This window comes from Talpa occidentalis, unplaced genomic scaffold (genome assembly GCF_014898055.3).
Source record: "Talpa occidentalis isolate TD23 unplaced genomic scaffold, MPIMG_talOcc4v2.1 talOcc4.7, whole genome shotgun sequence".
NCBI lineage: Eukaryota > Metazoa > Chordata > Mammalia > Eulipotyphla > Talpidae > Talpa > Talpa occidentalis.
Window position 1 is genome coordinate 57,969,960 of NW_023605083.1, and position 13,517 is coordinate 57,983,476.

The following is a 13,517-nucleotide window of genomic DNA, read 5'->3' on the forward strand; positions in this document are numbered from 1 at the left end:
GATGTTGGGGACCTGGGGAAGGTGAAGGAATAGAGACAAAGAGCCACTTTGCAAGAAGCCAAGAAAACAAAGGAAATGTCCACCAGCAACCCTGATGGGTGATACCCCCATCAGTCAACAGCACCGGACACAAATGGCATGGGAGATTTTGGAAAGGGGCATTGCTGGTGTCTGCTCTGCCCCTACAATGGCTTTGTACTCTTTTAAAGGGCAAGAGCCCTTCCTTGGCCCCACAGTCAGTGGGGTCAGCCACACCAGGGGTTGGGCGCAGGGTAGGACTTACTTTCTGTTTTTCCCTTCTGGCTGGAACCAGGGTGGCTCTTCTCATCACTTTCCTCACCAAACCAGTAGGACTTGGTACAAGGAAAATACCAGGGCCGGGGAATTCCGTACTGGCCTGAAAGCAAAGCATAAGTATGAGCTACACTCAGCAACATCCCAACATTCCTAGGTATCCACACCAGACCCACTCCCTCCTTGACCGTCTTTGGAGATGGTCAAGTCTGGAATGGAGGTAGGGGAGAGGGAGCTCACATTTGCTGGGACTTTGTATGTATCATCCATGTTCTGTACCTCCATGAGTCTGCCCAACTACCCCTCAATGCAGGTATCTTCCTCATTTCAGAGATGGGGAAACTGAAGAATGAGTAGTGACTCAGAATCTGAATCCAAACCTGTATCATACTAAATTGCTTTACTAAAGCAAGAAGTACAGGTAATTTCATATATATATACACTCCCTTACAGAAAATCAGAAGGTGAGCCAGAAAGAGTTAAAACTCGCTCTCTCAGAATTTGATTTATATGAAAATATATGCAAGAAAGCTCTTGGTCAAAGAAATTTATTAACGGAAGTATCAAAATGAATTTTGATGAATACTAATTTGATTAAACCACAGACAAGGGCTTAAAGCCAATATAACTTACTATTCACAAGCTATACTAAGAAAATAGAACCTCTAGCTAGTGGTAATTCTAGTGATACAGAGTTAGAAAACTGGATCAACACTGGAAAAAGGGAATCTCCTGGCTAGCTGACCCAGTGTAACCTGAATAGTTTCACCTCCAAGCCCCAACATTTAACAGCCATGTAGCCACTGGCAAGTTACTTCACTTCCTTGTGTTCTCTCATTTGCAAAATCTGGAGATAAGCACAACTCCCTTAGTGTAGTATTATGAGGAAAAACTGAACCAAAGTACACAAAACACTTTGCAATGTGCCTGGCACATGGTGCTCCAGAAATGAGAGCTGTATCAGTAGTAAGAGACCATTTGTTTGCCAGGGGCCTAAAGATCTAGTCACTTCCCAAGGAGGCCCAGGCCCTGTAAAAATTCTAATACAAAGTGAGGAAAGGTTGGCAGTTGGACATGACATTTCCCAAGCAGATGGCTAATGCAGCATGAAAGCTTGGCGTACCTGGGAAGACAGCCTCGATGTACCAGGTCATCACTCCATAGATGAAGGTGTCAAACAGCATCATAGAGACTGAGGTGGTGAGGTTGAAGCCATCCTCCTCCACAGGGCTTTCAAAGAGGTTGTCCCACTGCACCCCAATGCCCTGCTCCTCGAAAAGGGCAAAGTATTCACAGCCAAACCCAAAAGCCACTGGAGACAACAGGCTCTGTGAGAAAGAGACAAAGTCACTTATCCATCTCTTTGTTACTCACATTTACCTACCACTTCTAATGTAAATCCCACTTGGAGAAATCTGAATCTGAAAAATGGATCAATTATAAGATAAGGAAGTATTCACCTACAGAGTCCCTTGCAGAAAGTGGGTTTCCTCAAAGTATGAAAAATGATTCTATTGATAACTGCTTATTATATACACACATTTTGGAAATGCATGTATGAGGGGGTTTAAAACTTTCAAGAATTTTGTGCTTTCAAAGATGCTCAACAGAGTGGGATGATAAATGGTAAAAATGTTATCTACTATGTAAAGGCATCCCCCAATGCCCTTTGTCCCCAGCCATGTTCATAGTAAGCAAGCTCTCTGAAAAATTCCCATCTATTCAACTAGCATTCACTGAGAAGATTAAAGATGGCAATTCAAACTGAATTCCTGCCTTCAAGGAGCTTGGCATACAGAAGTGAGGTTCAAGTGCCATTCAAAAGGGACTCTCTCATCTTTCTTAGCTTGGACTACCAAGAGGAGGTGAAGCCCAGGGTTGGTCTGTGCTTGCAGCTGCTGCAGAATCACCAGTTACTCACTGCAAAGATCTTGAGTGTGAAGCCCACATAGTCTTGCCATGCCACGCACAAGACGTAGGGCAGGTAGAGTGTGAAATAGATGATGCCCCCACAGGCTGCTGCCAGGTTGGCTCTGGAGAAGAGTGTGCTGATCAGGAAGCACTGTAGGATGGTCACCACGGCAAACACAGACAGAAAGACAAACACCACGCTGGGGTCACTGTAGGGCAGCAGGTTTCCTAACTGGGAAGGAAAAGACCCATTCAATGTGTGCCTCAGTAAGCAAGTGCATCCTCACATGATGATGGGGAAAAACCAGGGCTGATTCATACTCTTCATACTCATCTTACAAATAATATAGAACAGGGCTGTCTACTTTTCCTGATGAGGACACTGAAGTCAAGAGAAGGGAAATGAATAGCTAAGACCACACAGCAAAATAAAAGTAGGGTCAGGAATAGAAGCATGTCCAGGGTTGATAATCATCAAGGTTCATCTCAGTGGACAATTTTGTTCCTTAATTCCAAGAAATAATATCACCCAGTTTCTCCTTTAGTAAGGACTATGCCTCTTGGCACCAAGAAAGATCTTATATAACTCCTCCCTCCAACTCCAAGGAAAAGCTTAATATTCCTTATGATCCACCGTGATTTCTGCGTTTCCAAAGCCATCCACACTTCCTCTCTAGCCAGTCTGTCTGGTATGTCAGAGCAGGGTCCCCCTGCTCCCAGTGGTCACAGTACCACCACATCTACCACAGAGCTTGGCCCTCACAGCCAGGTGTCAGAGCTTGAAAGGAGGTTCATTTCAGCAAGAACAGCTCTGCCATACTGCTGCATGGCCTCAGTGAAGTCTAAGTGTCCTTGTATGTTAAATGGTTATTTAGTGAACCTATCATAAGACTGCACAGATGATGTGCTTTAAAAAGTGTTTAGGGGCCTCTCCTGTGGCGCAGCAATTGAGCGCTGGGCTGCAAGGCTGCCCGCGGCCTCTGCAGCACTGGTTCGTTCCCGGCCACCGGCAAGGGTCCCACAAAAAAAAAAAAAAGTGTTTGGCAATCACTAAATGTTCATTTGTAATGAACAGCAGCTAGCATTAAATTAAATGTTAGCTCTATCCCTTTTTCTACATGATGAGTCCATAAATGTAGACAAAGGAAAATGGCATATGAAGCTATTTATACTTGGGGTAGACACAGAAATGCACTGCTGAGAGTCCTCCTCAAGGGGGAACCCACTGCCCAGCTATCAGCAGACAGCCTCCAGGTGTCAGTTGCTCTGGGTTTGCCACTGTTGCAGAGAGCTGCCTGGCTCTGGGCATGCCCTACTGATGAGGTCAAGAAGGGAGGCCTGGGGAACCTAACGGGCTGGATATTCCCATTCAATGAGTGAGAACTCCCTGGAGTTGTATATACCTGTGGGGTTGGCCCTGCCTTGCAATTCTACTTCAAATTCACTTCTGTGCAATACCACATACTCCTAAATCTCTTCTATAGATATTGATCCCGAAAAATTGCCAAATCCTTTCCCAACTCCTACCTCCAGAAAAAACTAACTGGCAACAGTTAGTTGCAACTATCCTTCCTATTATAGTTTTTAGAAACTCTGACAGGATCACCACCTAATACATCTAAGTAAATGAACTGCTCTCAGATGCTGTCATAAAACACTGCCAAGCAGACAGCATGGCCTTGTTAAGTGCGTTTTCCGGAGAAGCAAGAGTCCTGAGTTTTCCTTCTGCTTAGTTACTAGCCAGCCAGGCTGACCCTCAGAAAGTCACTGGCCCTCTCTGGCCCTCACTTTCCCAACTATAAGATGAAGGAATTGTATGAGATGACATGTAAGAACTCTACCCTCCCAAAGAATCTGCTTCTCTTCTCAGGTAGCTAGAATTAATCTGTTTAGGAGTTGCCTGATAGAAAGTCTTACTTTCAGAATAACCACCAGCAGGCCGGCGCTCACGAGCAGAGGGATGAGGCTACTGATAAACCAGCTAAACCAGAGGATGCCGTTGTCTAGGCCCATGATGCGCATGGTCTCCTTCAGCCGTGCCTCCTTCTCATACACAATACCCTTGATGATCACGGCTACAGAGTAAATCCAGGCCAGGGTCATGAAGAGGGGCATTGACCGGCTCATCACCCGCAGGAAGCTGGAGGGCCCAGGTAAGGGCAGAGGGAGAAAAAAAGACAAGTGTGAGCCAGGTTCCTGGGCCAGGCCCTCCAGCCCTGTGTGCAAGAGAAAGCACCACAACTGAGCCCAAGATGGGCAGGCCCTCTGGACTCCGAACTGTACAGATTATCAAATGTTTCACAAGCAATGCAGTGAAGTGTTAAAATTAGACTAGCGAAGTGTTGCTAAGTAAAATTTCCTTGGAGGTTTGCTTTATTAACTATGTAACTAAGATGCCATTAAACTAACAAAGGTTATTTTAAAGTACTAAGAAAAAAATTTCCTTCTCTTAATGTAAGTTCAACATCTCCAAGATCATCTCACTACTGACTTGCCTTGCATGACTATAATCACAAATAGGGCAGAAATACATTTCAGGCAGTTCATGTCAGTGATATTTCAGATTCCAAACTAAAATAGGAAATGCAGTACTATGAAGTAAAATAGACACAGAATCTGGATCCTCAAACTCAAAGTTCAAGTCCCTGCTTAACTCTTTGTGTACTGGTTAAGTGACAAAGGGCAAAGGCCCTTAGCTTAACTCCTTGTGCACTGGTTAAGTGACAAAGGGCAAAGGTCCTTAGTCCCTCTGACTTCAATCATGTCCTTATCTTAAGACATCCTCTCTAGAGTAAATCTTGACTTGCTTGGAAAACACTTCCTTGGGAATTCTGGCTAATCTTTCTGAAGGTAAAAAACAACATAATTCCAGGTGACAAAGTTCATATGACCCATGAAAGGCAATAGGTTGTTTATTGCAAAGCAGAGAGCAAGTGCCCAAGAAAGAAGGCCTGCTCCTTCTGTACTCTGGTGTACACGCACACACACATGCACATGGGAATAAGAGAATGAACAGAATTTATAAGAGTCATTATATATTTTGATGCCTGCAAAAACTACACTTTTGCCCACTCTCTTTTACAAGAAATTATGAGCTTCGAAGACATAGTCCCCACAAAGAGGACTTGGCAGCTTAGTGACTAGGCACTAAACACTATCTGTAAAGTCTAGGATAAGAAGGGCTTGTTCACTTCTATTTGGGTTGTTGAAAATTATGCTTATACCACATATAAAGAGGAAGCAGACATATTTACATAAAGCTTTTCCAGAGGTCTAGACTGCTGCTTTTGTAGTTTGGGGATGTGTATGTGTGTGCATACACTTGCATATGTTTGTCATAACACATTTTAAATTCGCAGATTGGGAAAATTTTGGCCAAAGGTAGAATGTAACAAATACATGTGCTAGTAAACACAGACTTGAAAGAAGGATCACCAGTGTGTACAAATGTGTCTGTCTGTGATGTGGCTGAAACTGTCAACTGCCAACATCTGTACTGACTAGTATTCATACACATGTAAAATAAAGTGTTCTATCTAACTCCTGTTGATGTGTGTGTGTGTGTGTACACATTCCATTAAGGGATAGTATCAACCAGTTAAATAAAGATGGTGTGTTTCTGGTAACTTACATGTCATCGACATAACAGGGGTAAGGCATCTGCTGCACATAGACACCAGTTTTCCTCTCGGTGCCCGTCAGCACTCTGATGATCGCCTGCTCCACCACATCCTGCAAGTAGGTGAAGCCTCCCCAGACATACCGCATATCCTCAAAGGGATCAGCTCGAGGACCCGGGTCCCAGTACCTAAAATCAAAGCACAGGTAATCAAATATTCCTTACAACAAACAAAAAAATCCAATCTCCCACAAACTTTTCACCTTCACAAAGTTACTGCTTTTATATTTTGCTTTCTGGGCTCAGCTGATGTGTGCAGATATAGATATATTTATATAGATATAATAAGAACAAGCACATCACATGTTGGTCTGGTATTTTCCCCTCCACCAGCTCCCAAACATTGTATCAAATAGGCACACCAAAATATACTTAGCCATCTCTTTTTGTGTTGGTTGTTGTAAAAACCACTGCTAGCATGGGGAAGACTCTTGTTTTATTTTTTTGGTTGACTTAATTCCTTAGAGTTAATTCCCTAAAACAAAAGTGTTCAATTAAAAGATAATGATAATCTATGATCTTTGAAATAAGTCTTCAGCAGTGAAAGTGCCAGCTGTACCATATTCATGCCACCAATTTGAGTTATTTTTATTGAAATTTCTACCAAATTATTACATAAAATAAAGTACCCCCAGTCATAGCAGCTGCTCTCAACGTCCCCAAGATTAGCTGGTATGGTGGGAATCGACTTACGCATCCTTGATCTTATTTGTCCTCTCCACATTGTCGATGTCCATTCGGATCTTGTACTTGACATGATGGGGCAGCTCAACGCTGCCAGGGGCAATTCCAGTGAACACAATACCAGCCCAGAACTTCCTCTCATCCAGCAGCTCCATGGATTTGTTGATGAGTCTGACTTCTGTTGCTATTGGCTCGAGCTTGTTCAGGTTGACACACTGATGGAAGAACAGTCTTCATGAGAACTCTGGTAGTCAGGAAAAAAAGCAGTGACCGAGGCAGACTCTATCCTAAGAGAAAAGGGCTAACAACATGGCTTTTTTATCCTCACCCTCTAATCGTCCCTAAAGTGATTTTCCAACATTCAATCAAAAATAGATCACTTCATGTGTTAATTAAATTTTAGAGATAAATTACTTATATTGATTTTTATGTCAGAGAAGAGTTTGAAACAATGACTACACCTCATTTTCTTCTATTTTATTAACTATTTTGAGTCATAACAACTAACTAAACAAAAAGACCAGAAAAAACTTTCCATTTGTCATTAAAACATAATTTTTAGGACTAAATTCTTACACTGGAACCTGTCCTGTTAGATTTTGATAATTTACATAAACAACCCATGTTTCAGGGGATGCTTTGCTGCCATTAGGTATTGGTATATCAAAACACAGGAAATCTAGAAGACAATGGAAAGAAACGTTCTTTAGCAAATAAAATAAAGCTAGTGTTAAGTCTGTTTATTTACTCATTCACTCATTCAACTGACTTTATTGAGTGCCATCTGAGAATCCCTCTTTTGAGGGATTCTACTGTAAATAAGACTATACATTACTTCTAAACTTTCCTCCAATCAAACCTTACTGTACCATCACAGAGAAAGAAGCCAAAGACCTTTCCAAATGATCTATGGAACAGGTCCTCACCTCCATGAAGCGGGATATGGTCTGGATTGCCCGGTTGGTTTCATTGAAGGCTTCTCTCCAGGTGTACACAGAGCCATTAGTGGACTGGACATCCTCTGGGTACTTGGCCAGAAATGTCATAATATCTTTAGCTGTCCAATCTAAACCATCCAACCGCTGTTCCCAAAAGCGGTCATTGACCCTGCTGTCCAATAGTGTCTGTGATGCCAAAGAGAAAGTACAAGTAGTAAACAACAACCTAATTCTTGATGAGCATGCTATGATTTACAAAAACCATTCATATATGTAAGTGTTATTATGTTTACCTTCCAAGAAAACTCTGAGGTAGATAACTGTGTTACCATTTCATAAGTCAGAATACTGAGGTTCAGGATAGGGGGAGAATATGATTTCAACCAAGGCTAAGTCATATACTAACAGGCATAGAGCTGATATTCAAAGTTAGGCCAGTCTGAATCCAGAGTCCATGTGTTTCCCACTACACCAAACTGCCTAGCTTGACAGTTAACTTTAGTAACAATAATCATACTCTCTATAATTACTATATGAATTATTGATATTCGTTACTTCACATAACTCCTTAAGGAATGTACCTTTAATAGCTGACATTTTCCAGATAGGGTAAAAAGGGTTTAGAAAAGTCTTGTCTCTAACATAAGGTCACACAGCTAATAAGAAGCAGAGCCAGAATATAGAACAAGGGTTCTCAGATTCTACTGTATCTTTCTGCAGCATTATATCACCACTTTTGAGATCTAGTCAAAAGATTCTTCATAAGGACCCTATCTCTCAACTGAATTAAGACAAACCCATTTTTGCTACTAAGTTTAAGAAAATAATGCTGCTGTTAAATCAAGTAAAATATAAGCTTTCCCCACTGTAGGATACATGGATCATAAGCAAAGGACACCTGTCTTCCATGTCTAGTTCCCCACAGAGGTCAACATGGAAGAGAAGGACAAACAATCTGGTACTCAACCAGTAAGTTGTAATGGCTGGGCCAAAGACCTGCGCATATGTGCTGCCAGAAAAATGGCTCAGCCTCAAACTCAGCTCATGGAAAAGCAAAAGCAGATGCAACTCCCATCACAGCTTCACGACCTTGGCTCTACTAAAATGGAACTGCCAAGGGGCCAAACACTGCTACTCGTTGCATCAGTTTTATTTCTACGAACATATAAGCTCCCCCACCCTTACTGTGACTATGTATTTATTATTTTAATGGGAACATAAAGATTTTGTGAAATGTATATGATTTCTTTAACTATTCCCATACTGCTAAGCAATTAGGCTACTTCTAATTTCTCACAAAAACAATTATTATAGCAATAACATTTTCTCTCACATGGTAACTTTTTTTATAATTATTTCTATACTATACAGCCTTAAGGGTATGCAGAATAGGAGGTACACATTTTTATGGGACTTGCAATTTTCATTCCAAATTGCTTGCCAATAGGGAATGACAATTTATGCTGTCATCAGTAAGATGTATGTTTTTTGTTAAAATAATGGACACAAAACTATACCTCACAAAAGTTCACAGGGGTATGGGATAATAATTCTTAAATGATTTTACTTAGAAACTTAGACTGAACAAATAAGAACTGAATGAAAAGACGAGTGCATTTGGTGAGTCTGTCCTGCCCATGTGGCTTCTGAGCATTATGGCCAAAGGAAGCAATACCAGAAAGATATGTCCATGAGATCACTAACCACATGGCCATTCTGGGGAACTTGAGGGGGCCAGGAGACCTCAAATCACCCCTTGGAGTGGGAAGCGGGAATAAAGCAGGGCCTTTACATGAGGAGGCAAAGAGAAGCTCAGAAAGGACAACAGTTTCATATGGATTCGTGACTGAACAGAGAAGTACCCCAGATCTGTGGGATGATGCAGTTGGTGCAGACAGAGCCAGAGAGAGCAGAAAACTGGTAAATACCACTTCAGAATAGAGCAGTGGCTTTCAGGCATGGGTGCAGAGGGGAAGGGGAGGCTGAAAAGTACAAAAAGTCAGTCATGCAATATGAATATATTCTGAGACCTAATGTACAGCATGCTGACCATACAGTTAAAAGTGTTATACTGCACTTTTATTTAAGTGCTATACTGTACTGAAATTTGCTCCGTGGTAACTAAACTATGTGAGATGATCACACGTTACTTAGCTCCATTGTGGTAATCATTTCACAATGTATGCCTCTATGAAAACATCAAGTTGCATACTTTAAGTTGCATACATCAAGTTGCATATGATTTTTATTTGCCAGTGACATATCAATAAAGTTGAAAGAAAGGAAGGTAAAACTATCCCAACAGAATCAAAAGCCTCAAGCACTGACTCATGTACTACACATGAGGCTACAGAGAAGCAGAGGACTAAGAAACCCAAGTTTACTTAGAAGTGAAAGGAAGTTTCTTCAACTTCCCCTCCTCACAGGCTGACAAGTCCCTATTCAGTGTCTCCAGCCCAACCACTGCCCTGCACCTCAGGGTCCAATATCCGTTGACCTATTGGACATTCCCACCATCCCTAGCTAGAAATCAAGACTCATCCTAATACCTCCTCTTTTTTCACCTCTCCACAACCAAGCAGTTCACCAGGGCGTTCACTTATGCTTGAAACCTTGGCTACCTACTTGGATACCTCCTGGTCTCTACCTTCCAGCTTTCCCCTTTTCAACCCACCTGTCATATCTCAGTAATGTATCTACAGCCCCCACCCCCCAGCATAAAGCCCTTTCATGGTTCCCCAGAGCTTAAAGATACTACAAATCATGAGTCATTCTCCCCCTCCACAGCTCCTATATTTCCTATCACATATCCTGGGTCCTCCAAGCAGGATTCCTAATGAACACAATGGATGTTCACAAGGGCCTTGAACCATAAGAAATGGAAGCCTATGAGCTACTGAAGCATCCAAGTCAAACTCTCTATTAAAGAGGAGGGGAGGCATCCATCTGCCTGAGGGAGTCCCTTTAATTGGGCCCCTCATCATCCTGTGTGACTCAGAAGGAAATAAGTCCAAAAAGAAAAATGTGGATTCTAAGGAGGGCCAGGAAGAAGAGGCTTGAGACCATGCTCAGGTCTATGGCATTATCTGTGTCTGGGGCATATGCATCCCTTATAGAGGAAAGACTGGAGCCCAACAGGGACCCACACAGGAAGGATGTGAATTGCTGCTGCTGCTGCTGTTGCTATTGTTATTATTATTTGGTTAAGAATTATTCATAAATCCACACAAATTATTATTCACATTTTTCTTATAAAATTCCCTTGGCTTTTAAATGCCCCAATTAAAAAATTCTGCACATGTAATAGAACTAGCACAACAAAGATGACTCCATTTTTCTCATTATTAGAAGGCCCCCAAGGGGTATCATCCCTCCCAGGGTATCAGGCTGTCAGGGGATAGTCCTAAGCCTGCAATAGTACCTGTTAGGTAGGTACCACCTCTAAAACTCCTCTGATCAGTGAAGTACAGGACAAGAAATCTGGCAAAAAATTTCTGCATCTTAGTGGCAGCAGAAACAAACGGAAGAGGCCTCCCTCACCATGGAGATAGGAAATAGCCTAATGACACTCTGACTCAGACCAAGGCAGGGATGATGTGATTAAAAGCCACTCAAGCTCAAGCGAAAGAGACATTCTGTTCTTTCTCAGACTCCTCTGCTTTTGAATCCAATTGTCTCCAGAGTACTTATCCCTTTTGAGTGGTTCAGAAGCACTAAGTGCAGTTCCCCTCACACAATAATGATGTCTTACCAGGTATACATATGGGTGTACAGGTCAGAGCAGGTATTTGCTCCCACATCTCTGTCTAAGACTTACCAAGGCAGAGGAAGACTAAGTAAGATGCTGTGGCTGGTTCCAGAGTCAGAAATGAAAATAGTCAAGGTCCTGTAATTATCGAACTTTTGCTCTAAATACCAAAACACATTAAGTTTCCTAGAAAGCTGATTTTTTTACCCACGAGATGCATTGATGCTGATGTGCATGAAGCTGTTATCTGTGCACCACCCCTAGAGCTCTCTGCAAGGTGACAGCTCTCGGGTTTAAGCTATGCTCTTAGTGAGTGAACATGAAGAATTCTCACCTCAGTCACTGCTAGGAAAGGGATCAGAAATTTACCTCTGTAGCATCAAGAAGGCACATAGTAATCAGAGTGACACTCACCCGGATGAGGTCCATTTCTGAGCTGCTCTCCAAGAAGGTCCAGATCTTAGGGCTGAGCTCTTCCCACATGCCTTCTAGATCATGAAAAACAGCCAGTTCCTGGAAAGTCTTATTCACCTGAATCATATGGGGATACAGAACAGCAGAAAAAGGAGAGGCAGAGGCATAAAAAAGTCAGCTATTTCCTGAAAAGATGCTCCATCAAGTAGCCTTTTCCCAGTCTTTTCCATCCCCAAGGAGTACCTGCCTACGTTATGATTCAATACCCAAAGCTGGATTCAAACACCCAGGGCCCTAAATAATCAGCTCTGGCCTGGTTCAGACTTGAAATTCTCATTCTTTAGAAATCCCAGAAGAGCATGAGTATATTCAATATACTCCACTCAAAGCTGTCTTTACTTTTTTGCCCTTAATTCCAGGATGATTCTGGGAAGAGTGTGGGCAACTTACCTCAGCCATCACCTGCCTTGTGGCTGGAGTGTCAGGTGTATACAAGATCTTCCCAACAAGCAGAGGCTTGAGCACTTTCCATATGATGCGGGAGAGAGGACTGGACTCCAAATTCTTCATCAAATCATTGCAATAAGGAGCTAGGAGGATGATGAAAGGCAAATACTCATAAGCATGATGACTTATTTGTAGGAATTAACAACAGCTTTGGATCCAGCCAGACAATCCTGGATTCAACTCCCAGCTCTCCCACTTAATAGCATATAACAACTTCATTTGTCTGAACCTCAGTTTGCACTTCTGTAAAAGTAAAGTTAATAATCAATGAGATGTTATCTGTAGAACCCTTAGAACAATGCTTGATAAGTAATCAGGGCTTATTATAATGTTAAAGATGGATAACTCACAACTGAGTCAATCTAGGAAAATGTTTCTACTATATACAAGCTGTGAAACCTCAGCTTCATTCTCTTATGCCAGCCCTCCCCACACTTTTCTTTGAAAACAGAGGGTTGAATTCAGACTTTGGTTTTTAAGCAAAAAAAAAAGTCCCAATAATTAATAGGTCTCATCACAAGTATATGTAATAAATGTAATAAAATTCTCAAACTGAAAAATCCAATACTAAAACAGACAACAGGGTTTGATTATTCAGAAGGATTTCTGAAGTTTTTTGGTTTGTTTGTCCATGCCAGGTTCTTTTAGACACCAGGTATTCCCTATACGCTGCAAAGGTAGTAAGATTTTTTAAAGGCTGATTTGTATGTGTTATGTCATTCAAAAATCCCAATTATTTTCCTTAAAAGCAAAAACATAATAAATTTTTCCTTTACATCTTTAAAATAAGTAGGATTTGCTTGCAATTATATCTGTTGTGCAAATGACAGTTCCCCTGGGTTGATTTGCAAGGTAGGGGAGGGGATTTCAGAAAACTGCCTATTATGCCATCCCTTCAGGCTAGCAAAGCAATCTGCCACATCTACAGCATTTACTCCAGAGAAGAATAAAAGGTTCTTGTGTTACAGTAACAGACAAAACCTGCCTCACTCAGTGTCTGAAAGACACACCTGCGGTTAGAAATGGAGAAAGGCTCACTTGCATCTTGTTTTCAAGGAAAGGGATGCCATTGTCTGAAACTGTAACACTGACTCCTTGCTGCCACCAGGCACAGGACACACATCACCACAAAACTGCCCAAGTGTGGGTAGCAGATATGGAGTTACAAGATTCTTTAACACCACCTTGCAGCTAAGAACCAAAACAAACAGCAGATCAAATGCCCAGGTCTGATGGTACACATACCACCCCTAACAGGTATTCAGAGGTAGTGTGGTTTACGGGGAAAAAAGCATGGAGCCAGGCAGATCTGGGCTTAACTGCAGCTTTTGTGGGTTAGCTA

General features: G+C 41.9%; 1 protein-coding gene across 2 annotated transcripts in view; it reads right to left on the reverse strand.

The window, feature by feature from the left end:
• The window catches only part of ABCA1 (ATP binding cassette subfamily A member 1), a 117,059-nt gene that overhangs the window by 34,920 nt on the left and 68,622 nt on the right, over positions 1–13,517 (reverse strand). For both annotated transcript variants that reach the window (XM_054689633.1, XM_037495374.2), the window contains exons 10-18: positions 12,119–12,258; positions 11,669–11,785; positions 7,495–7,692; positions 6,578–6,783; positions 5,837–6,013; positions 4,123–4,345; positions 2,216–2,437; positions 1,418–1,622; positions 284–397 (exon numbers count right to left, since the gene is read on the reverse strand). In XM_054689633.1, the coding sequence (XP_054545608.1) occupies positions 284–397; positions 1,418–1,622; positions 2,216–2,437; positions 4,123–4,345; positions 5,837–6,013; positions 6,578–6,783; positions 7,495–7,692; positions 11,669–11,785; positions 12,119–12,258 (1,602 nt within the window). The remainder of the gene's footprint in view (positions 1–283; positions 398–1,417; positions 1,623–2,215; positions 2,438–4,122; positions 4,346–5,836; positions 6,014–6,577; positions 6,784–7,494; positions 7,693–11,668; positions 11,786–12,118; positions 12,259–13,517) is intronic.